The 25813-nt window shown below is 37.2% G+C and overlaps 1 protein-coding gene across 17 annotated transcripts in view; it reads left to right on the top strand.

The window, feature by feature from the left end:
• The window catches only part of FRYL (FRY like transcription coactivator), a 282324-nt gene that overhangs the window by 205594 nt on the left and 50917 nt on the right, over positions 1-25813 (top strand). For all 17 annotated transcript variants that reach the window (XR_013533124.1, XM_054253361.2, XM_078367237.1 and 14 more), the window contains 14 exons: positions 685-742; positions 2996-3087; positions 6800-6972; positions 8885-9045; positions 9551-9661; positions 10505-10659; positions 11626-11725; positions 12952-13120; positions 16931-17190; positions 17538-17678; positions 21140-21308; positions 23511-23595; positions 24092-24204; positions 25181-25331. Coding sequence is in view for 16 of the 17 variants with exons in the window: in XM_054253361.2 (XP_054109336.2) it covers positions 685-742; positions 2996-3087; positions 6800-6972; positions 8885-9045; positions 9551-9661; positions 10505-10659; positions 11626-11725; positions 12952-13120; positions 16931-17190; positions 17538-17678; positions 21140-21308; positions 23511-23595; positions 24092-24204; positions 25181-25331 (1938 nt within the window). In the remaining variant the exon portion in view is untranslated. The remainder of the gene's footprint in view (positions 1-684; positions 743-2995; positions 3088-6799; positions 6973-8884; positions 9046-9550; positions 9662-10504; positions 10660-11625; positions 11726-12951; positions 13121-16930; positions 17191-17537; positions 17679-21139; positions 21309-23510; positions 23596-24091; positions 24205-25180; positions 25332-25813) is intronic.

A 25813-nucleotide genomic window follows, 5' to 3' on the forward strand; every position in this document is an offset into this window, starting at 1 on the left:
CATGATTAAATTGTGGTTGATTTTTTTTGGTTTTTTTTGTGTTTTTTCAAATTTTCCCAATCTTAAAATAGGCACATTTTCCATTTAAAATCAAAATATAAATAAAGCGAAATTTATCATTTTTACAAAGTTTATACCCTTTGACCCATTAATTTCATTTGTAAAGTTCATCCTAAGGAGATAGTCAGAAATGAAGACATTGAAAAATGTACAAAGTTGTTCACTGAGACAGTATTTTTAGTAAGAGAAAATTAGATAAAATTTAATGATTCATTAATAAATGAAAATGTCTAGGAAAATTAATAGTATCCCACCCTATGTTTGAATATCACGAATTAATTATTGGCATATAAAATTAACTGTGTTAGTGTAAGAAGAGAGAAAGGGATACCATTTTATATAAAATAGTTTCAACTAAGTAAGACATATGTGGATTGCAAACTGATTGAATAAAAATATTGGTAGTATTTATCTATAAATTAAAATAAGGGGCTGATAACATTTTTTTCCTGGTTTCCAAATATAATGTGTTATTTTATAAGCAAAATACAACAATAGACACCGTGTTTAAAACAGTAGGATTCAAATTAAAACTTGTCAGTTTACATCATGTTTTTACATATTTGCATGTGTTAGATTATATCTGTGTGGCTGTTAATAGAATATGTACCATTTTTCTTCTAGGGAACTAATAGAGGAATTACATCCCATAATTAAAGAAGCACTCGAAAGAAGGCCAGAGGTGAGCTGTGTTCTGCAGTCTCTGTTAGTGAACTTATTTTTCTGCTATATTTACATGTTATACCAAAAGTTAGAAATTAAAAAGAGATTAGTGCGTTCTCCTATTTAAGATACAGACACTTCCCCTGCCCCCAGAAAATTTTATGCAGAAACCAATTATGTAAAATGGATGAAAAATTGCTGTAGCTTAAGTGAGGGTAGAAAATAGGGTCTAGATTGGAGTTGGCAAACTTTTTCTGTAAAGGACCAGATGGTAAATATTTTCAGCTTTATAGGCCATAGTGTCTGTTGCAGCTACTCAGCTCTGCCTTTGTAGCATGAAAGCATTCATAGACAATGTAAAAAATGGAGTGTGGCTTTTTTCCACTAAAACCTTATTTGCAGTGACAGGTAGCAGTGGGCCAGATTTGGCCCATGGGCTGTAGTTTTACAGGCCTGAGTCTAGATTCCCAAACCTGTAGGTTCTGAGTAACTTTCAGAAACTATAGGTCCAGTGAGACAGATGGCTATGAAAACCTTAATTCTGACAATTTCTTGTGCACTCAAAATCATAGAGAAGGGAATCTATGAACCCAGAGAAGAAAGCCTGGGATTCTGGCTGCAGGGTGTTAGGGATGCTTTATTATTCCATGATACTGTTATGAAGTGCTGATATTTGAGATTAATTTTGAAGCACATTTCCCAGTGGACAAGCAAGGGAGAGGTATTCTAGGCGAAGAACAGCATTTGCAAACTTCACAAAGGATTTTGAAATTGCAAATTTTTCTGTATAATTGTATTATGGGGGAAGTGATTGAATATTAGGCTGGATAGCAAGATGAGAACTATCTCACGAAAAACTGCTAGTTTTAGCTTTAACCAGTAGATCAGTAGTCCCTGTGCATGTGGCATCTGAGAATTACCTGGGGAGCTTGCTAAAAATTTTAGACCCATGGGCCTATTGAATGAAAATCCCCAGAGTGGGTCCAGAAGTCCCTACTGGGGACTTCTTTTTTGTAAAGCATCTTAAATGAGTCTGCTGTAGAACGTTTGAGAATCAGTGCTGTTAATGCTGGGGATCCCCTGAGGAGATGGTGACAATCGCTTTAGTTTAGGGACTTTGAAACATCATCTGGAGTTCCTCACTGTCCTTTAATTCAGCACTGTAGGGTCATGATAGTATTCCCATTTTGTGATTGATTTGATTTTCGTTTCAGAATGATCAGCTTCGTTATAGTGCTGGATGCCTTATTAGAGAAATGTGAGATTGAAACAAAACAAAATAGCGGTATTTATTCTTCTGAATTTCAGAAGGAAAGTTACTAAACACTATAGTGATGTGCCTTGAATGTGAGTTATAGTGTAAGAGCTTTATACTCACATTCTTTCTGTGAAGACAAAATGAAAACAGGCCAACCAAACTGCAAAAACCAGTTTTAGAAATCTTCAAAGACTGATAAAAAATCATCCTGTTCCAAATGAATTGCTGTCAACTTTACAAAGAACCCAGAGAAAAGTAAATGTAATTGATTGGTCATTAGTAAATTATCACGCATGTGGAAGGCAGAAAAATTGAGTTATGGACAGGAAAGTGGAAGACTACTAAATATGTTAATTGCTCTGTAATATGAAAATTACATCACAAGTGAAATAATGAGCTATAATAGAAGGTGACATAGGTGATCAGTATCTTACATGACTTTCTGCTAGAAGCAGAATCAAGTTGAAATGTTACAGCTGTTCTTCTAAGCATTATTCTAGTTCTTTGGCCCAAGTAATACAAACATATTTATTCATATCATCATGAGTAAAGGAGTTTTTCTTGTTTTTGTTTATATTTTTTGTGCCAAAATTGTTAACTGGAAAACTGTGGCATGAGCAAAATCTTAACCCCTTTTTAGAATTGTTTTCCCTACACTTCTGTCATATATTTGGGAGGGTGTTAGAGATTCTTTATTAGTCCATGATAACAGTTTACTAATGGCTTCAATTCCAAAACTGTCTGATTACCAAATAACCTAAAAATATAGTATTTTACTTCCCCTGACACAAAGGGACTGTCACCATGTAAGATGCCATGTGACTTTATTTGGCTTATACATTTCAAACTGTTCATACATATCTTTGAGGCAGTAGCTGCGAGAGGACCCACAGTCTACACTGTATAAGCAAAATAACTCTGATGAGCCCAAAAGCTCTCTCTAAGACATTCACACTATTCTTTCCAAGTTACATGAGCAAGATTTTAATTAATATCTTTGTGTCTTTGGAATAGAATATGAAACGGCGCAGGCGTCGAGACATTTTACGAGTCCAACTGGTACGAATATTTGAACTGCTGGCAGATGCTGGTGTCATTAGTCACAGGTCAGTATTGGATTCAGATTGATAAAACTTTGGAATGATCCTATAGAACATAATCTCTTTTCACTCATGAAACGTACAAAAACAGAAAAGCACCATTGCAACAAGAAAACCTGTATGTATCACTATGAAAATTATTTAACAAATATGCATTCAGTACGTTAACCAATAGCTAAAAACAAATTGAAAAATCTCCCACCAGAACTGGATTGCCTCAGGCAAAAAATGGATATAATGTTCCTATGATTTTGATATTTGTTGGAACTTAGTTATCTTGGCAAGTGGACAGTAGTGGCCTTTTCTTCACAGATTTTCCTGTTCCTTACCTCATTTTAAAGATGTTTTTCTTCTGAGGAACATCTTATTATTGAAAAAATAATATATTCATAGGCTAAACATTGTAAGGTTTACAAATTTATTCCAATGAACCTTTTATCTATCCTGCCAGGAAAAATTATGAAATCTGCTAACATAATTCACAACTGTTTTGTGTCATTCACAAATAAAGCCATGAAACCTGGAGTTACTGCTGCAGTAAAGGCATCTTCACACTAAGCCCAGCCCCTTGAGGAAAATTCCATCAACTGTATGTTGAAAAATATTTCCTTAGGAGGATAATGGTGTTACCTGACCATTGAAGGAGAAAGATAATAGATCTGACATATCCAAAAAATGTCACTGAAAAGATACCTTAAGAAAAAAAAATAGTGGGCCAGGTGCAGTGGCTCACACCTATAATCCCAGCATTTTGGGAGGCTGAGATGGGTGGTTGAGCCCAGGGGTTGGAAACCAGCCTAGGCAACATAGCAAAATCCCATCTCTATAAAAAATGCAAACAACATCCAGGAATAGTGGCAGACACTGGTAATCCCAGATACCTGGAAGGCTGAGGTGGGAGAATTGCTTGAGCCCAGGACCTTTAAGTTGCAGAGAGCCTTGACCATGCCACTGGACTCCAGCCTGGGTGAAGAGTGAAGAGCGAGACTGTCCTGAAACAAAAAAGGAAAGAAAGAAGTATTAATAATCAAACAAGTGTAGTAACTACGAAAACTACACAACATTGTTCCTTTAGGATTTCTCCTGATTATTTTACCTAACACTTTTCATATATAGCATTGAATACTTTTGACAAATGCTTTCAAAATAGAGCTTTTTTTTTTAAATTATTATACTTTGGGCTCTGGGGTACATGTGCATATCCTGCATTCTGCAGGATTGTTGCATAGGCAAAATAGAGCTTTAGTCAGAGTATCTAAACCATTGATTTACTTTTCTTTCCTAGTAAAAAGCAAATAAAATAAAGAAGTATTGGTCGGGCCCAGTGGTACATGCCTTTAATCCCAGTACTTTGGGAGGCCAAGGCCTGTGGATCACCTGGGGTCAGGAGTTCAAGACCAGCCTGGCCAACATGGTGAAACCCTGTCTCTACTAAAAATACAAAACAGCCACACATGGTGGCACACGCCTATAGTCCCAGCTATTCGGGAGGCTGAGACAGGAGAATAGCTTGAATCTGGAAGCCAGAGTTTGCTGTGAGCTGAGATTGTGCTATTGCACTCCAGCCTGGGCAACAAGAGTGAAACTTACACTCAAAAAAACAAAAAAAGATTCTCTCTTCTTTCCTCCACAGAAATAAGAGTTAAAGTTAGGAAAAGTAAAATTGAAACTTGTGGACTTGATGCAAAATATTAACAACCTGATACACATCTAAATCTTTTTTTTTTTTTTTTTTTTGGTTACTTTAATTATAGTGTTAATAGAAGAATCTTTGAATTCTTTGAATGTTTCTATTTTGGGGAGTGCAAAATGTTGTTATATTTAAAATTAACTATAAAAAATGATACTTTTAAGCAATAATGACTTTTGAACCCTGTTGTGTATTTTGTTTGAAGTATTTTTAAAAAGAGATATTAATAGAAAGTTACTGCTCTTCTGGATTTTTTAATTTCCATGGCTAAGGAAAAAATGAATTCCAAATGCCAAGAAAACAGGGATCTTTTGTTTTTCACCTAGTGAATTTCATGGTTCTGACAAATAGGAGATAATGAATATTTGTAAAATGAATGAAGGTTTTATTCTGGTGCAGGTTGTAGTCCACTAAATCAGTTTCCCATCCACTAGGTCATGATCCAGAGCTTGAAAAACACATTCATTCAATAAATATTTATTGTTGTAGACTGATATAGTAAATATACTGTAGCCTCATAGCAACATTTTACACTTGTTTTCATGAGTTTAGGGTATTTATTCCAAAGCTACTCATAAATAGAAAAAGAAAATTTTTTTACCTTTAAAATAATACATATTAAAAGTACTTTTCAAACATAATAAGAAAAAAGCTGACCTAAATAAATGCAAATGTAATAGCTAATCATTTATATAACACTTATTGTTTAGAAGGCCTTTTTATATGTTGCAACTCATTTACATCCTTACTAAACACTCTGTGGTTGATACTGAATACATGCTCACTGATTGGTGAAACAAGACAGGAATCCAGGACTTCTGACTCTAACCAAATACCTCCCTATCAGTCAGTCATTGGTTTCCAGGCACAGACATAGATCCCTTGCCTCAAAGAAAATCTCATTGCAGATATTTTTCTTCCTTGAGACAGGCTCTTCCTCTGTCACCAAGGCAGGAATGCAGTGACTAGATCACAGTTCTCCCAGGCGCAAACAATCCTCCTGCCTCAGCCTCCCGAGTAGCTGGGACTACAGGCACACACCAGGAGGCCTGGCAAATTTTTGTAGAGATGGGGTTTCACCATGTTGCACAGGCTGGTGTCAAACTTTTGGACTCAGTGATCCATGCACCTTGGCCTCCCCAAGTGCTAGCATTACAGGTGTGAGCCACCGCTCCCAGCCCATTGCAGATATTCTTAAAGGCAATTCCATAGGTCTAGAAAGAGGGTTCGAAACCCAGTACTCTACCCTATTCTTACCAGAATTCTCTTAGATTTTATTTTTTTTGAGATGTAGTCTTGCTCTATCACCAGGTTGGAGTGCAGTGGCACCGTCTCAGCTCACTGCAGCCTCTACCTCTTAGGTTCAAGCGATTCTCCTGCCTCAACCTCCCCAGTAGCTGAAACTACAGGCACAGACCACCACACCCAGCTAATTTTTGTACTTTTAGTAGAGATGGGGTTTTACCATGTTGGCCAGGCTGGTCTCGATCTCTTGACCTCAGCCCCCCGAAGTTCTGGGATTATAGGCATGAGCCACTGTGCCTGGCAAAATTCTCTTAGATTTTTGTATCCCTGATAATATCCAGAATCTTACTGAGATAAGTGGCTAATAGATGTTTGATTTTGCTGAAGGCATAATATGAGTAGACATGGCAACTATGAATAAATAGAACTAGTCTTTCCTCTTTCTACCTTTCTAAACTGATCCTCCCCAGTTCATATGCCTGCGGGTCTCTTTATTTAGAAAGCTCTATGTTTCAACATTTAGCACTCACTTGATTAAAGCTAGATATGGAGTTGAATAATACAAATTGCAATAGCAGTTCCTAGATTAAGAAGCACCATCTATTTTCATATTAAAGTAAGCAAAATCATGTTGATTTAATTTTCATATATTAAGTTGCATGCTACCATGACAATGCAAAAATTAACATGTATTATTCTGATTTTGAGTATTAAGAATTTTTTACTTAAATTATAATTTAAAGTCCCATTTTCTTTATCATTTGTTTTCTTCAATATTTTCAGTGCAAGTGGTGGCCTTGATAATGAAACACATTTTCTCAACAACACATTATTGGAGTATGTAGATTTAACTAGACAACTCCTGGAAGCAGAAAATGAAAAAGACTCTGACACACTGAAGGATATACGATGCCATTTTAGTGCCTTAGTGGCGAATATTATTCAGAATGTTCCAGGTATTATTTTCAGTTTCTTAAAGTATTACTGAGTATTAAAGAATTGTATTATTTCTTTCCTTGAGGTTTAATAATCTAAGTTGATAAAGTAACTTGTGAACATACTGGAAAAATATGTCAGCATAACATGGATGGCTGGAGTTTGTTTTCCTTTTGAATTATTGTCAATTCTTACAAATAAAAAAAGCAACCCAGCATAGAAATTCAACAATAATGAGGATACTGACACAAGAACCTGCAGAAATCAATAGAATAAGCATTTTAGACAAGCTTGTTTTAGATGCAGTAAGCAGAGTGTAGTGTTTCAAATGATAATTGAGAATAAAATTAAGAAGATACTTTTGAATAATGGGAAAAGAGTATAGGTCACATGTACAAAATGTAACAAGAATACAATGTTATTGATTTACCAGATATGTTCCAATTATTGAGTATATTCTATATTGACAGGTACTGGTTTAGCTACTAGGAAGATTAATATACACAATTACATTTTTAAGAGTTAAATTCTTGGCTGGGCGTGGTGGCTCACACCTGTAATCCCAGCACTTTGGGAGGCCAAGGTGGGCAAATCATGAGGTCAAGAGATGGAGACCATCCTGGCCAACATGGTGAAACCCTGTCTCTACTAAAAAATACAAAAATTAGCTGGGTGTGGTGGCATGTGCCTGTAGTCCCAGCTACTCGGGAGGGTGAGGCAGGAGAATTGCTTGAACCTGGGAAGCCAAGGTTGCAGTGAGCCGAGATTGCGCCACTGCACTTTAGCCTGGCGCCTGGCGACAGAGCAAGACTCTCTCTCCCAAAAAAAAAAAAAAAAAAGTTAAGTTCTTTACAAATATAAGAAGTAATGTGACTCTAGCCTTTGGCTTATAGTATAAATACAAATGTTTCTTTTTCTCCCTGAAAAATTAAAGTCGCATTGTTACTTTGAATAATATGTACAGACAGTTGATGTCTAAAGAACATGGGTTGTATTTTATAACAGGGTCATTAAGCACTAATTACATATGTCAATTTCAACTGTAGGAACTTTGGGGAAAAAATGACACTATTAAAGAAAAAGAACATATTTTTTCAAAAATTTCTGATCTGAAGCTCACTAATGTAAAGATACGGTTTAGTCTGTAACCAAACACTTTTTACAACTTCCACATTGGTTTATTGTGATACTGCTGAGTTACTTCAAGAAGGATAGAAATAGAGAAATTATATAGTAGAATTGCAAAATAGGTGAAGAAAGTCCTTGGAGATCATTGAAACCAGTGGTTTTCAAACTTTGCTATTTCTGAAAGCCCTGAGGTTCTCTGGTGCCATCAGCCGAAGGCAGCAGAATGTGTTGGGACACCAGGCCTCAACTCTCCTTTTACCTATTTCATATATTGAGATTACTTGTAAGCCTCTTTTAGCAGAAAAAGGCTTTTCTGCTGGAAAAACAAAAAACAAAGTTTAAAAACACATATCTCAGTCAAAGCCCTTACGTACCAATGACCAAGATACAGAGGTGTTTCTGTGTTAAAATCTTGGCCAATCTCGCCATATAACCAGGGAGAAATGGGCTTGTGGCCCCACCTCTATGCCAGCCTCTATGTGCCATTGAGCCTGCCATGGAATTTCTGCTTGTGGAGCTCTATGTCATGTAATGCTGCAACAGGGTGACACACACTGCAACTCTGTTTCTGTGATTTGCTTATTTATATATATATATATATATATACACACACACACACACACACACACACACACACACACAAACACACATATAAATGATCCCTGCTATGGTAGAGGTTTTGGTAGTTTGAAATGAGAACTTTTGCTTTCTTTTTTACAGTATTATACATTCAGTAACATGTTAGCATAAAAGTTAAAGCAAAAAGAAATGGAAATAAATGTTTTCTGTCTTTTTGACTTGCAGTGCACCAGAGAAGAAGTATTTTTCCTCAACAGAGCCTTCGTCACAGTCTGTTTATGCTGTTCAGTCACTGGGCAGGTCCTTTCAGCATCATGTTTACGCCCTTGGACAGATACAGTGATAGAAATATGCAAATTAATAGACATCAATACTGTGCATTAAAGGTATTGACTTAGAAACCTGATTTCTTTTTTCTTAGGAGCAGAGTTAAATATTTTTATGTTCAGTCACTAGTATCATAAAGAAGATCAGAATTTCTTCAAAGTATCAGAGAGTATTAGAATTTTTCTGCCATATTCAAAACTTATACCATAAGTTTTATTTAAGTACATAAAATACAATGGAAAAGAGTTCCAGAATCTACTCAAATTTGATCACCATTATGTTAAAGAACTAAGGATTACTTGAAAGAAGTGCCTTCCTTTTTTTTGCTTACTCAAGTACTTTTGCTTGATCTTTTTATCTTCCCTTCTAGTACTGTTCAAACACCATGTCTAATTTGGTATCGTATTTACTTACCCATAATAAATTTCTCAGTTTTAAAAAATAATTTGTAAAGAACAAAATAAAAGTATTGTGACTAGATAAGTATTTTGCCTCTTCTCATTAAGCAACTAATATTTAACCTCTTAAACTTGTTAAATGTAATTTTAATATTATTATTTGAAGGCTATGTCTGCTGTACTATGTTGTGGCCCTGTTGCAGATAATGTAGGACTTTCATCAGATGGCTATTTGTACAAATGGCTGGATAACATTTTGGATTCTCTGGACAAAAAGGTAATTATGTCAGTTTCCTTAAGGGTTCATAATAAATTGTCATTGTATTATTTGCAGTAAGTGTATGTTGCACTAAAAACAAGTCTTTTTTAAAATAAGATAGGTTAGGATTATATGCAAAAAGCATATTATGTAAAGTTAAATAGAATCCTATAATGTAAAAATGTTCTAATTCTTATGTATCATTACTTTGAATAATTTTAATTTCTCTTTAATAATTATAGGATTAACACAGGGATGTGTGTCTCTCAACAGGGTTCTAAGTCAATAAATAAGATGTTAATATAGAATATATTGAGCTGCATGGAAGAAACCTGTTACTTGCTGTGTTTCATTTTACTTTTTTAACCACTTTCCAATTACTCATTTCTCCTTGCCCTCCACACTCTGCTTTCCTTACTCTCATGTTGTACATACACGGACTTCACAATTTAAAATAGGGCTTATATTTTTTCCCCTCAGAACAATTTTTCTATTGGGTCATCAAAAACAAGAATAAAGCTTGATAAAAATAATTGGAGAGGTGAATGACTCATTTTTCTGAAAGCACTTAATCACTATTCATATTCATTAACTGCTTTCAGGGCTCTGTTAGAAGTCAGAATTATACTAGAGAGGCTTGTGTAAAAAGCAAGAGGCCAAATACAATTCATCCATGTGGTTTTTTTTTTTTTTTTTTTCTGCTGGCTGAATAAACTGAGAGGGAGGTGAACAAAAGGAGATGGAATTTCTTTATAAATGAAGTAAATATATGCTCTATATTACTTTAGTAAGAACTGTAGGGAAATTGACAAAAAATATATAATGTTGTCTCTCTTGGGCAATTTTGCAATGTTTACCTAGGTTCACCAGCTGGGCTGTGAAGCAGTTACGTTGTTGCTGGAGCTGAACCCTGATCAGAGCAACCTGATGTACTGGGCTGTGGACCGCTGCTACACGGGCTCCAGGAGGGTGGCGGCCGGCTGCTTTAAAGCCATCGCTAATGTTTTCCAGAACAGGTACATTAGATACAGACCTCTCTATCTTAGGGTTTTTTCTTTGTTTCTTAAAGAAAAGTTTTCTTTTAAATTCAAAAATATGAAGACACCAGTATAGTTGTCCTTCAGTATCCCTGGGGGATTGGTTCTAGAACCCCTCTCAGATCCCAAAATCCATGGATGCTCAAGTCATCTATAGAAAATGCTGTAGTATTTGTATTTATGCAAATCCTCCCATATACTTTTTTTTTTTAAGACATGGTGTTGCTCTGTCACCCAGGCTAGGGTACAGTGGCATAATCATAGTTCACTGTAACCTCAAACTCCCAGGCTCAGGCAGTCCTCCCACTTCAACCTCCTGAATAGCCAGGACTGTAGACTCCCACCACCATGCCTGGCTAATTTTTAAATTCTTTGTAGAGACAGGGTCTCACTATATACGTTGCCCAGGATGGTCTCAAACTCCTGGCCTCTCACCTTGGCTTCCCAAAGTGCTAGGATTTCAGGCATGAGCTGCTGTACCTGGTCTTTCCCACATATTTTTGATCCCCAGAAGGTTGACTGTATTTTCTTTTCTTAAACTCTAATGCAGCTGTGTCCAACCCTTTGAATGTGAGGACTTTTTTGCTTATCTGTGGTGGTGGATATTACAAAACTTATGCATGGACCTTATTATTATTATTTTTTTTAGCTCATCAGCTGTTTTTAGTGTTTTTTATGTGTAGCACAAGACAATTTTTCTTCTTCCATTGTGGCCCAGGGAAGCCAAAAGATTGAACACCTGTATTCTAATGGAATTTAACCAAAATAAGGATTATGATCACCATGCATCTCTTGTTGTACCTATTGCCTTGAAAAAATCCAAGTCTACTCATAGGCTTAGAAGACATGTGCCTATAAGCCTTGCCCTTTGCATATCATATTTATTAAATGGTACAAAAGCTTTTAGACATTGTTATTTACCTAATATGTAAAATTTATTCCTAGGGATTATCAGTGTGACACAGTGATGCTTCTAAATCTGATACTGTTTAAAGCAGCTGATTCTTCTAGAAGTATCTATGAAGTTGCTATGCAACTTTTACAGGTTTGTAAACACGTTAATTTAAATATTTTTTACTCAGGATTTAATGAAGCTCAATAATTTAGTCTTGCCATTAAAACATAGTATTTAGCTTTATTTATAATAATTATGGTATCGAGTCTTATTACTAGAAATATAAGACAAAGATAGTATAGATATTTAAATTTATAAATAATGCAAACTATTCCTAACTGTTTTGTAGAAGGATTATGTATAATAATGTGTGTGTATGTACATAAAGGTACTTGTAAAGATGTGTCCATGTAAGTATTTCTGTTCAGCAGATGAGAACAATGTGTGTCAGAATTTTTTTGGAGAGCCATGTGAAAAATAATTAGCTGTTTTTATCATATTCTCATGTAACTTTTCTTTATTGGATTGAGGATAAATAGAAAGTTAACTTACGAAACACAGATCTGTTATTAATATGCAGTATTTAACTAATGCATAATAGGGCAAGATTCTTTCCTCTTAACCAGGGGCTAAGAAGAACAGGATTCAGGTAGATGCTTTTTCCAAAGGCTCTGAAGTGGTTCTGATGCCAGTAGGTCCATCTTAGGAATTATACCCTAATGCCTTGGTTAATTAAGAGGAAAGTTCAGCAGCAGTATAGTTCTTTAAATAGTGTAATGTCAAAGGATCTGCTTAAAGGGTTTTTTTTTTTTTTTTTTTCAGTTATATTGTACTACCATATTTTTGAGTGGGAAAATGCTAAATCTTTTTCGGGTAATTGTATATTAAGTTGCTGGAGTTATTTTCAGACTATGTTACTGATCTGGATCATTGGCATTAAATATGAGGAAAGTAAATTCTTTTAGTGAGAAAGGGTTTTTGTTGTTTTGCTTCCTTTTGTTTTTGAGATAGGGTCTCATTCTGTCGCCCAGGCTAGAGTGCAGTGGCACAGTCATGGTTCACTGCAGCGTCTACCTCCTGAGCTCAGCAATCCTCCAACCTCAGCCTCCTGAGTAGGTGGGACCACAGGCACACACCACCACACCTGGCTAATATTTAAATTTTTTGTAGAGATGACGTTCTGCTATGTTGGGCAGGCTGGTCTCAAACTCCTGGCCTCAAGTGATCTTTCTACCTCTGCCCCCCAAAGTGTTGAAATTACAGGCATACTGCATTCAGCCTTGGGAGAAGAGTTCTTTAAAAAATATAAAATTTGGGTTATACTTTAGAGGACTTATAAAATCTTAACCTAAGTTGATGGAATTACATTCCTGTAGATTCTGGAACCGAAGATGTTTCGCTATGCTCACAAATTGGAGGTTCAGAGAACAGATGGAGTACTCAGCCAGCTGTCTCCTCTACCACACCTGTATTCTGTTTCATATTATCAGTTGTCCGAGGAACTAGCAAGGGCGTATCCTGAGCTAACTCTCGCCATATTCTCAGGTATGATCAATGGACTGATTACTAGTTTCTCTTTGTCAATCATTTCTTCAAAAACAATTTTTAGAAAATTATAAATGTATTAAATTATAGGTTAAATCAAAACCAGACATGTTTTTACATAGAAAATTTATTTAGGTTTTTCTGTCAATGGCGTCTTTATAGGGTATTATATCTGACCTTCCCGTCACTCCCTACTCCATCCAAAAAAAAAAGAAAAGCAGGAAAAAAGTACAAGAGGGAGGACTTTTCATGTGTGACTTAAAAGTATTTCTTAGTAAACATAGAACTTATTGAATACATTTTACCTTGTGTATTGGCATAACTTTAATAATAAAAATAGGCAAGGATAAAGATATAGGTAGTTTTCTGTGAGTGAAACTCCTAATCATAAGAGCAGGTGGGACAGTACCTTGAGCAAAAACTCTTTCTAGTCTCCCACATCTTGCTTGTCGCCTACCTCAAGATCTTGTTCCACTCTAACTACTGGATGTGCAGCAACACTTGGATCTGGGAGATTGCAGAGTTCTGCTGTGGGTCCTTTCTTTCATTTGGTCCCAAGAGATAGTGGCCTTAGCCACTAGTGAATCTTTCCACAGCACCTATTTTAGCAGTAGAAATAGTTTCTTTCCTATCCCTAATTGACCTGAGTGGGAGAAAAAAGCAACAACAACAACTTAAATTCTCCTAACATTGAGTTCCTAAAAGCAGTTGACCTGTTTGCTTTCCCCTGGTAGTTGGCAGCAGTTATGCCCTTTCCTTTTTCCCAACCCCCACATCCCTGACAGCCCTTCCAAGATGGCTATAGGTAGTCATCAACACAAAATAGCGGCCACCGTGAACATGGATTTTTCGGCTGCTGAGCTTCTGCTAGAGGCTTCTGCACAGAAAGCAGAGAGTCTAGCTGGGTCTCAGAGATCAGGTAACTATTTAGAATGTCATGTCATTGCCTAGGATGTCTGCTGGTACAGGTGTCGACTGTGCCAACACCTCCACCACCATGTCCTTCCTTCACTTCTATCTTCAGGTATTCTTGTCCTTAGCATTAGCAAATTTTAACTGCTTTGCTTAAGACATTTCATTCTAAACCAAAACATAACCTGTCAACCTGACAAATTCCATAGCTCACCTATGTCTTCACTTTCACTGTTTCCAAGGCAAGACAAACACAATATTCATTCAGGATTTTGCTGCACAGCTACAGATATCAACATAAACTTTGCCACTTTAAAATTTGAGGGCCATGATTCTTTCTCCAGATTCAATGCAGTAGTCTTTAAATGCTGTCAGCTCTGTGGCCCTTCCCATTCTGCTCCTCACATCCTTTCCCTCCTTCACCCCTGCTCCTGACCTTTTCCCACCCCTGTGTTTGCCATATTCTCAGTCCTCATGCATGCTTTAGATCCCCCCAGATGGCCTTCAGACTCCACTAGTGTCCATTTCCTTTCTGTAGCCTCGCCAAGTGCCTTCTGACTGCTCAGTCTAGTCGCTGGCTAATAGTCTTCAGTTTGTTTGCTACTTTCTACAGCAGTTGGTATTAGCCATCTTATATTTCTTTACGTTCTGATCTCACTTGATTTCAAAAAACTGAGTATTTCCTGCTTTTTCTTCCACCATTGAGTATTCCTTTTCTGTCTCTTTGGGTAGATTTTTTTTTTTTTTTTTGAGACAGTGTCCCCCTCACCCCCCAAAGCCTCTCTCTCTCCCTCTCACCCAAGCCATCCTCCTGTCTTAACCTTCCTACTAGCTGGACTACAGGTGTGTGCCACCACAGCCGGCTTTTTTTTTTTTGTAGGGAGGGCATCTGGCTGTGTTACCCAGTCTGGCCACCTCAGCCTCTCAAAATTCTACGATTACAGGTGTGAGCCATCATACCCAGCCCTGTATCTTAAGTATTAGTGTTCCTGGGGTATCATCTTGAGCCCCCACCTCCTACAATCTCATCTCCCTCCAGGAGATCAAGCCACCACCATGACCCCTACTTTCACAGACACAGACTCTTCCTTCCCTAGTCAGGATCTCTTCATTCAGCTTCTGAACTCCGTGTCTTTTACTTTATACCAGAGGTAATAAATTGATGTTTTAATAGAATCTTTGTAAAAGGTTAAAGTTGAGCATAACCGCATGCCAGGACTGAGCACTTCATTGGCATTCTATTGGATTTGCACAATAACTTCATGAGGCAACTAGTTTTGTTACTTTCTTTTTACAGAATAATAAATCAAGGGTTGGAGGTTGACAGGTTAGCCCTAGGTCAGGCTGTCTATATGTGGTAGATCTGTGGGATTCAAACACAGGGTTGTACAATTCCAGAGCCAGATTATAAATCACTTTCCTAATGAGTTAGTAAGTACAGGGTCTAGCAGGGAAAGAGAGGAGTAGAGGAAAAAGAAGATTTTTACTTTTAGTGATTTATGGAAATTAAATTTTATATATAAGGCTCATGGGCTTTGAAATTGACCTTGTGTTTGAATCTTTGCCATTTGGTAATTGTTCAGCAAATTACTCTGACTCCACCCACCTCACAGATTTGTCATAAGAATTAAAGTCGATGATTGTAAACATAACAGGCACGACATAGGCATCTCCCCTATGTAGAACCAAAACTGGTGAAGTTCTTAATGGGTCAGTTTAAAATTAATTTGTGTATAAAGATGTTCTTTTATTTTTTTATTACATTTTTATTCATTGTGATTAAAAAAACATAAAATTTGCCATCTTAATCTTTTTTTTTTTGAGACAGAGTCTTGCTCTGTCACTCAGGCTGGAGTACAGTGGTGCTCCATCTGCAACCTCCAGCTCCCAGGTTCAAGCAATTCTCCTGCCTCAGCCTCCTGAGTAGCTGGGATTATAGGCGCGTGCCACCATACCTGGCTAATTTTTGTATTTTTAGTAAAGATGGGTTTCACCATGTGGGTTAGGCGGGTCTCAAACTCCTGACCCTCAGGATCCACCCACCTCAGTCTCCCAAAGTGCTGGGATTACAAGTGTGAACCACCAGGCTTAATCTTAATCATTTTTCAGTTCCAGAATACACATTGTTATGAAACAGACCTCTAGAACTTTTTCATCCTGCAGAACTGAAAGTCTATACCCACTAAATAACAATCCTCCTTTTCTCTCTGCCCCCAAGCCCTGGTAATCATAATTCTACTTTGTGTTTCTATGGATTTGACTACTTTAGGTACTCCATATATGTGGAATCATACAGTATTTTTGTTTGTAGCTGGCTTATTTCAGGTAGCCTGTCTTCAAGCTTTAGCTATGTTTTGGCATATGACAGGATATTTTTCCCCTTTTTTCCCTTTTTAAGGGTGCATAATATTCTACTATGTGTACATGCATCTGTCAGTGGACATTTCACTTGCTTCCACCTACCTCTTGGCTCTTGTGAATTGTGCTGCTGAAAACATGGATATACATATATTTGTTTGAATTTCTGCTTTCAGTTCTTTCAAATGTATACTTAGGAGTAGGATTGCATGATCATATGATAGTTCTATTTTTAATTTTCTGAGGAATCACCATACTGTTTTCCATAAAGTATGTACCATTTTACAATGCCAACAACAGTGCATGTTTATTTTAGCTGCCAAAAGTATTTTGTATAAAATATATATGATTTATGTTAGTTGTTAACTGTATGATGTCATTGAGGTGAAATTTGCTAAAAGGAAAAACAGTACTCATAATTGTTAAGTATAATGAGTAAAATGAATAAAATCTGGCTTCTGAAATCTGTTGAAGTTAATTATGGATCAGAGGAAGCCGAAATTACATCAGTTCTCTTCTTTGACTTGTTTTCACTTTCAGAGATAAGCCAGAGAATCCAGACAGCTCATCCTGCTGGGCGCCAGGTGATGCTGCACTACCTGCTACCATGGATGAACAACATTGAGCTGGTGGACTTAAAACCTCTGCCCACAGCAAGGCGACATGATGAAGATGAAGATGATTCCTTAAAAGACCGAGAACTTATGGTGACTAGCAGGCGCTGGTTACGGGGAGAAGGATGGGGATCTCCACAAGCCACTGCAATGGTTTTGAACAATCTGATGTATATGACAGCAAAGGTAAAATGAGTTTTGTACTTACAATTGCTGCACAGAATTATTGAGTTAGTAGATGTGGTTAGAAACAGATGAAGACGTTCCGTAATCTTGTGATAACCAAACAAAAATGCATTATAAATTTTTCTTTTAAAAAAACTCATTAGATATGAGTTTTTTTACTAAAACCATGTATGATTAATGATATTTATGTTTAGATTTGTTGAAAGACATGATTGTTTTTGTAAAGTGTGGAAATGATTAAAGCTATCTGTACAAAACGTTATTTCTTAATATTTCATGGTATGACAAGTTTGGTTTTTATAGTAGGCAGTCATGACTAAAGTATCTTTTATGTGTATTGCATCTAGTATGGCGATGAACTGGCCTGGTCAGAGGTGGAGAACGTGTGGACCACACTTGCGGATGGCTGGCCAAAAAACCTGAAAATCATTTTGCACTTTCTGATCAGCATTTGTGGGGTGAATAGTGAACCAAGCCTCTTGCCTTACGTATGTATTCAAGTTTGTTTGACTTTAAGATACATATATATATTTACCAGTATCTTGTAATGTCAGAGCATGGGCAGCAGTTGCCCGGGAGAAGTAAGGCAAGCGCCAGATGAAGACAGTCAGGAAGTAGCACATGGATTTATTCATTGATTCAGTCAGCAAATGTTATCCATCATTATGACAGGCCAGGTGCTCCTCTGGGCATTACAATCTGATGGGTAATACAGAATTTATTCGTTGAACTTACATCTAATTTATTTAATGAATAAATCAATAAGTTAATACAGTACAGTGTGATAAAGGAAAATTGCACAGTTATGAGAGTAAAAAACCTAGGAACCACAGCTGTCTAGAAGGATTCAAGATGACACTTGAGAGAAAGTGATATTGAAGCTGAAACCACACATTGGGGATGTTTCTAGTTTCTGCTAGGCAGAGCTGGCATTTAGATACAAGAACAGGATGGTGGAGCTGAGTGCCTGTAGGATTGTCCTCCAGGCTGCTGGAAGCAAGGGAAAGCGTGGTAAGAGATAGAAAATTAAGAAGATAACATCTTTGCCTTCCAGGAGAGAAAGCAACATCCACATCTGCCCAAGTCAGGAGGACACGTTTGATACGAAACTATCAAACGAGAGGGTTAAATAGAATATACACACATACCTTGTAGATACAGATACAGATATCCAACCTGTGGCAACATCCCTCAAAAGTGTGGTCCAAGGAAGACTACTTCTACAGAAGGTTATCTAAAAGTTCTTACAGTCTGGGCACAGTGGCTTATACCTATAATCCCAGCACTTTGGAAGGCTGAAGTGGGTGGATCACTTGAGGTCAGGAATCTGAGACCAGCCTGGCCAACATGGTGAAACCCCATCTGTACTAAAAATGCAAAAATTAGCCAGATGTGTTGCTGCACACCTGTAATCCCAGCTGCTCAGGAGGCTAAGACAGGAGAATTGCTTGAGCCCAGGAGGCAGAGGTTGCAGTGAGCCAAGATCATGCCACTGCACTCCAGCCTGGACAACAGAGTGAGACTCTGTCTCAAAAATAATAATAATAATAAAATAAATTTTAAAAAAGTAAGTGAAACTTCCTACAGATTCTATTTTAACCAAACCACTTAATAGCTTTGCTTTACCCAGCATTCCCTGAGTTCACTTGGTCACTGAAAGCATCATTGCCAAGGTGTACCACAGGCGTAGTGCCTTTGAGAAGTGCCTAGAGAACTGTTAGTGTATAGTACAAAACAACGTTACCCCACATCACCTCTCTGACTGTGTCTTCTGTATTTTCTGGTGTGCTCCAACCCTCCAGCTGCGCTGGCCCCCTTTGCTCCCGGCTCTCTGACCAGGCATTCCCTTCTCCAGGCCCTTGTACTCACTTGCCTGCTCTTTCCGCAGTTACCCGCATTACTTACTCCCTGCCTCTTTCAGGTCCTCCTCAAGGTGTCAGTGCTCACTGGGACTTCTGCCCAGCCTGTCTAAAACTGCAAATGCCCCACCTCCGCATGCATACTCCCATTTCCTTTCCTGCTTCATTGATCTTTCTGGTACTTAATCATCACCAAACACATGATATATTTTACCAATTTACCTCATTAGTTTTGCCTCAACCAGTAGAATGTAAGCTCCTTCAGAGTGGTACTTTTTGTCTATTTGATTCACCGCTAAATCCCTATTTAATAGTGCCTGGCACATAGAAGGTACCCGTTAATTGGATGAATGAATGGGGATTAGAGCCAGAACTAGAAAAAGCCAAATGGAAATTTGGGGAATAGCCATTTTCCAGGTATTTAAAAGGAGCCATTTTTCATGTCAATAATAATTTCTTGGTTCTGTTTTAAGTACTTATTATAGGTGCTTATTATAGGCATGGTAAAAGCACTTCATCCACATTATTTAATTCTCAGAATAAATCTGTGAGTTTGGTAAGATCACTGCAGTTTTACAGATGAGAAAACAAGGCAGAGAGAACAATAATTTCCTCAAGGGCTCACTCTATCACTTAATAGATCTAGAATTCCAACCCAGATCTGGTTGTGAAGTCAGTAAAAGCTTCATGGAGTAGAGTTAAGGTGGGGAATGGGGCTTGAAGACTTGATAGGATTAGGGTTGGGAGTGATCCGTAGTGAGGCAGAAGGAAGCCACAGAGGCAGGAATGCACACAGCATGCTCAGAGGAGGCAGAACCTGAGAGCAGAGAGAACTAGCAAGAAGGGCCTATTGGATGGAGTCAAGAGCCATGCATGGAAGGTTATCACTGGGTAATCATTGTAAGAGTTTTGGCCGGGCACGGTGGCTCATGCCTGTAATCCCAGCACTTAGGAAGACCAAGGCTGGTGGATCACCTGAGGTCAGGAGTTCAAGACCAGCCTGGCCAACATGGCGAAACCACGTCTCTACTAAAACTACAAAAATTAGCTGGGTGTGGCATCAGGCACCTGTAATTGCAGCTACTTGTGAGGCTGAGGCAGGGAGAATTGCTTGAACCTGGGAGCCAAGATGGTGCCACTGCACTCCAGCCTGGGCGACAGAACAAGAGTCCATCTTCAAACAAAAAAAAAAGAATTTTGTTGTGACATAATAAATCATGTTTTAAGAGTCATCCAGAGGTCATCTAAAGGAGGGCTTTTCATATGTCTGTAAGAATATGAATCATTCTGATTCTGGAGTGGGGGTGGGCCTGAGATTCTCTATTTCTAGCAAACTCTAGATGACAATGCCTGTCTTGCTGTGACCACATTTTGAGTAGTAAGGATTAAAGTTGGGAGAAAAGGAGATATGCTGATCAGTTACAAAGTTATTTCAGTAATATGCATTACTAAAACATACGTATAATATATACTACTGAAATGTTTTTCTACTTAACTCATACTATATTACTAGCCATTTTTAAAATGCATTATAAACCTTAACTCATTTAATCTTTCTAACAGCTGTATGAAGTAGGTGCTATTACTGCCCCCATTTTGCAGATGAGAAAACTAAGAGTAACTTTCCAAATGATAGAATTAGTAAATGGTATATCCACATTCCAAACCAGGCAATGTATATAGTTTGAGTTCTAGTTTAGTTCTGGTTCCTTGCTCTTAATGACTACTCTCGTTGACTGTGGGGAATGGGGAAGGCAGAACAAAGGATAAACACTGAGTTTGGAGGCTCGCTAACTAAAAATCAGAGGATTTTTTTTTAAAAAAGGCAAAAAAGCAAAGAAAGTGTGCATAAAGTAGAAACCACTAAACATGTTCATTTCATCCTAATTAGACCTAATGTTGAGAGTTAGAGGGAGGACAGAATTGATAAAGCTGATTAACGTCTTATTGTTATCAGTGCCAGTTTTGGTCTAGATTGTTTATTCATCTGCCACTTAAAGTTGAACTTACTCTGATAAAATTTTTCTCAAGAGAAATGAACGAGATAAAAACTTTGCTTTTTCTTTTCTGAACAATTTCTTTTGTGACAGGTGAAGAAGGTCATTGTATATTTAGGTAGAGATAAAACAATGCAGTTACTAGAAGAGCTGGTGAGTGAGCTTCAGCTGACCGATCCTGTCAGTTCAGGGGTCACTCACATGGATAATCCCCCGTATTATCGCATCACTTCCAGCTATAAAATCCCTTCTGTCACCTCAGGTGAGAAATTTGTTAAAACTGATTGCTGTGTGAGATGATAGACATCTTTATCTGCTTCACTATGGTCACCATTTTAAGGTCTCAGTGTCCAGTAGCATCATGTTATGAATCTCAGATATACACAATATAATTTATTAAAAGAAAAAATCTTCCTTGTATGGAAAGAGAAGATTTACATAATTACTAATTTCAACAATAGTTTATTGTGTCTTTAAATATTATGGTTAAGGAAAAAGCAAATGTAAGTCATGTATGGTGATTAATTTGATGAGACTTTGTAAATCCTGTGAGTAAAGCAATTCGACAGTGTAAGTATTATTAATATACATAAAAGTAATACTACACACTTATTCAAAGATGGAATATAAATTTATATATTCCCTACACAGCACATGCTTTTTTTTTTTGATTGTTTGTTTTGTTTTTGAGACAGAGTCTTGCTCTGTCACCAGGCTAGAGTGCAGTGGTGTGATCTTGGCTTTCTACAACCTCCGCCTCCCAGGTTCAAGTGATTCTTCTGCCTCAGCCTGCCAAGTAACTGGGACTACAGGCAAACACCACCATGCCCAGATAATTTTTGTATTTTTAGTAGAGACGGGGTTTCACCCTGTTGACCAGGATGGTCTTGATCTCTTGACCTCGTGATCCACCTGCCTCGGCCTCCCAAAGTGCTAGGATTAGGGTGTGAGCCTGGCATATATGCTTATATGTTGAAATTATTTGTGTAATTTCATATTACAGTTATTTGGGTATATATTATACATAATACCCAATCAAATGAGAGCATGTGTGTGTGTGTGTGTGTGTGTGTGTGTGTATTTATATATATATACACTTATCTGTATGTACATATATTAAAATTATTATAATATTTTGAGTTGAAGAAACTATGTCCCTAATAGAAGAACCTCCAATGAAATTCAAAATAGTAAAATGGCTATTGTAGATGAAATTTCTATGAAACTGTTACTCAGTTTGTTTTCAGCATGCTAATAACAACACTGTGTAACTAGAAATATTTTAAATTATGTTTTTATAATTTATTTTTATCATCTCTTAGTCCTTTTGATTTTCTTGGAGATGTCTAATAATGCTTCTGTTGAATTTTTCATATCTACTAGAATGTTTTAAATTCCAGAGTTTCATTTAACTTTTTAAAGTAGCATCGTATTTATGTCTCATGGTTGGACTGTTGTTCCATATCTGATACTTATCAAGTTTTCTTCTCCCAGCATAAATCCTCATTTTCTCCACATTACTGTTTTGTCTTGATAAAACTTTTCGCAAAAGCCTACCAATTCTAGATCTGTCTTTTCATAGAGAGTAGAATATTAAAAATTTATAAGTTCTATAAGTATATATGGAACTTGGTGATGGTGTCCTTTGTTGTACCATGATTTCAGTGATGCCGACATCTATAGGTCTTTTCTCCTAGATTTATCAAATTCCTAGAGAAAACTCTACTAGTCATTTGCCTACAGAGGGTGTGTCTGTGAGTATATATAGATGCACGCACATGCGCATGTGCACACACACACCTTTGGATTATATTTATACACAAACACACACACACAGTCTTCAAACTTTCTGGAAGCCCAGTGGGGTAAGAAGAATCTAGGGGTGCAGTCTCAAATTTTAGCATGTGCATTTTCATTTAATGCCCCTGTTCTTCGTAAAGTGCCTCCTCTTTCAGGAGGACGTGGCATGCCCTAGTTCAGGAATATTCTGATTTACTATAATCAGAAAAGTCTTCTAGAAGTGGGGAAAGACAGCCACCCAGCTACAAGAGGCAAGAAAGTAGATTTTGGGGACCAATTATAAAATAGATTGACTGTCAGTTGGGTTGCCGATTTTTAGCACCACCTTCAACCCTTGTTTCCAGAGGTTCTTGATGCTTCTCATCCCTGAGCCTTTTGGGGGTTCAGCAATATAAATATGGAAGCTTCTTGGTCCCCCACCAAACCACATTTGGATTCAGCCTTCTCAACACTTAATTACTTCTTGTTCATTTGTATTCTAGCATCCAAAATGTTGTTTATCTTGTCTCCTTTCTGTTTTGGTCCTTATGAGGACATTCCTTTTTAAAAATGACTTCACTCTCATTTTAGTGAAGTTTTGATATTAATAATTTGAGATCTTTTGTTCTTAGGGGGTTATTCCAGGTTTGTAGATTCACAAGTACTGCTTTGTCTTTGATTACAGGAACTACTTCCAGTAGCAATACAATGGTAGCTCCCACAGATGGCAATCCAGATAATAAGCCCATTAAAGAGAATATTGAAGAGAGGTAAGTACTTCTCTGTTCTTTATTAGCCTTTCAGTTTGACTGATACTGGTTGTCATCAGAATAAATGATATTTTCTGCATTGAATGTGGATGTTGTTGTTAAAATTCAAGTGAAAAAAAATATGATATCCATACTGAAATTTTTCCACATTGAGAGTTTAAATATTAAAGATGCTAGCCTGCTAGATTTTGTTATATGCTGTTAATGCACGACTAGATAGTATATGGTAAGTCACTCTTTGTATGCTTAAAGTTTTAGACCTATATAAATGGTATTTATTCCACCTGTTTTATATTCTAGAATGTTATTTTAGGTAGAAATAATTTATTAGAAGTTTGAGCTTTTGGACTACAAGGTGGAAATTAATATATATCATAGTAAACTTTTGTTAATACTTTGTGTACTGTTGTCCTTTTTTAAACCTAGCAAGTGAAACATAAAGTATAAATACTATTGCACTATGAACTGTGACTAACTTCAGTGATCATTCCCATAGCTATGTGCACCTGGACATCTACAGTGGACTAAACAGTCATTTGAATCGGCAACATCACAGACTAGAATCCCGATACAGTAGCAGCTCTGGAGGATCTTATGAAGAAGAAAAAAGTAATAAATTCCAAATGTTTTTAATGTAATTATAAGGGTGAGGTATATTGTTAATTACATTAACGTTAATAAATGTATTTTTTCAGTAAATTATTTTTTAAAAGTGTATTTAACTGCCACTAGTGGTGTTCCAACATAATTTGAAACATCTTGATTTTAAAAAGCAACATAAATGGGGGACATTTGTTTTTTAAACACAGGTTTCCTATAGATAAGTCACAAGGAACATAAGAACTGGTTCTCAGGAAGCATCATAGAACAAATACTGGAAACAGGCTGATCTTTTTATCAGGATTGCTCCTTCTGCATGAATTCACATTTTCTTGTAAAGCTTCTCCCTTGCAATTGCAAAGTGAATAATCTACCCAAGTTTCACTGTAATATTAAGGTAGGGTATCACAGAAGCACAGCCTTTCAGACTGGAAAGGGACCCTGAAGATGATCTGGTCCAATCTCCTCATTTTGCACGTGATGGAACTGAGGTCCAGAGAGGTTAAGTGACTTACCCACGTCACACAGAATTCACATTTCCTGACATCATTTTTGACTGCACCCCGCAGCCCCGCTGTGGTAGAGCAGAGTTCCTTTGAAGATGGAGCTGTGTTGGCCCCGTCTCAGGAAATTTAGAACTGAGTAACTTACCAGAGGGCCTTTTGTTACAAGGCAGCTTCACCGATAATGTGATCTCCTGGCTTGGACATCACTGATGGAATCACAATGAAATGCTAATACAGTTTTGCTTTGACATACAGGGTGGAACCTAAATTGATCTCTTTCTCTCTTTCTCTCTCTCCCTCTCCCTGGTTTGCTTACAATATTTGTGCCTAGACCTTTCTAGCAAACATATGTTGAAATAGTGGGAAATTATTTTTTTATCACTTTCCAATACTATATAAACAGTCGGGATCTTACTAGAGTTTGCTTATATTGGCAGAAATTAGATGGTGTAGAAAATGAGATCATTTTATCTTGATAGGTGATTCAATGCCACTTTATTCTAATTGGCGACTGAAAGTGATGGAGCATAACCAAGGAGAGCCACTGCCCTTCCCACCAGCTGGAGGCTGCTGGTCACCACTGGTGGATTACGTGCCTGAAACGTCATCACCTGGATTACCTCTTCACAGGTGGACTACAGCGTCATTCCTTTTTCATATGAGCCAAGTTGCTGCTGAACACTGTCGGCTTTCTTTATGCTATCTGACAACACAGAATAAAAGCAATCTTCTTTATGGAGATACTGCAACATAGATCAATGTGTTTATATTCTAAGAAATCTAAAAAACTCAGAATTCTAACAACTTTACAAAATTAATATTATTAAATCTAATTCTGCTGCTGCTTTTCTGGGTGTCTGGCATAGTTACTTGACCTTTCTGGGACCCAGTTACTACATCTGAAAAATATGGCTTTCTTATGGTAGGCACTATTATTTTGCATCAACTTAAACTGAATTCTACTTAGCAAAATCACAACAGAGCAATTACTGCATTCTTTCAAAATGTATTAATGCACCAAACATATATTCGAACACCTACTGTGGCAAGCAGTGTGCTAAGTCTCAAGGTTGAAAGATGAAGAAAATGTGGCTCCTGAGTTCAAGGAGCCC

This window comes from Callithrix jacchus, chromosome 3, assembly GCF_049354715.1.
Source record: "Callithrix jacchus isolate 240 chromosome 3, calJac240_pri, whole genome shotgun sequence".
Classification (NCBI taxonomy): Eukaryota; Metazoa; Chordata; class Mammalia; order Primates; family Cebidae; genus Callithrix; species Callithrix jacchus.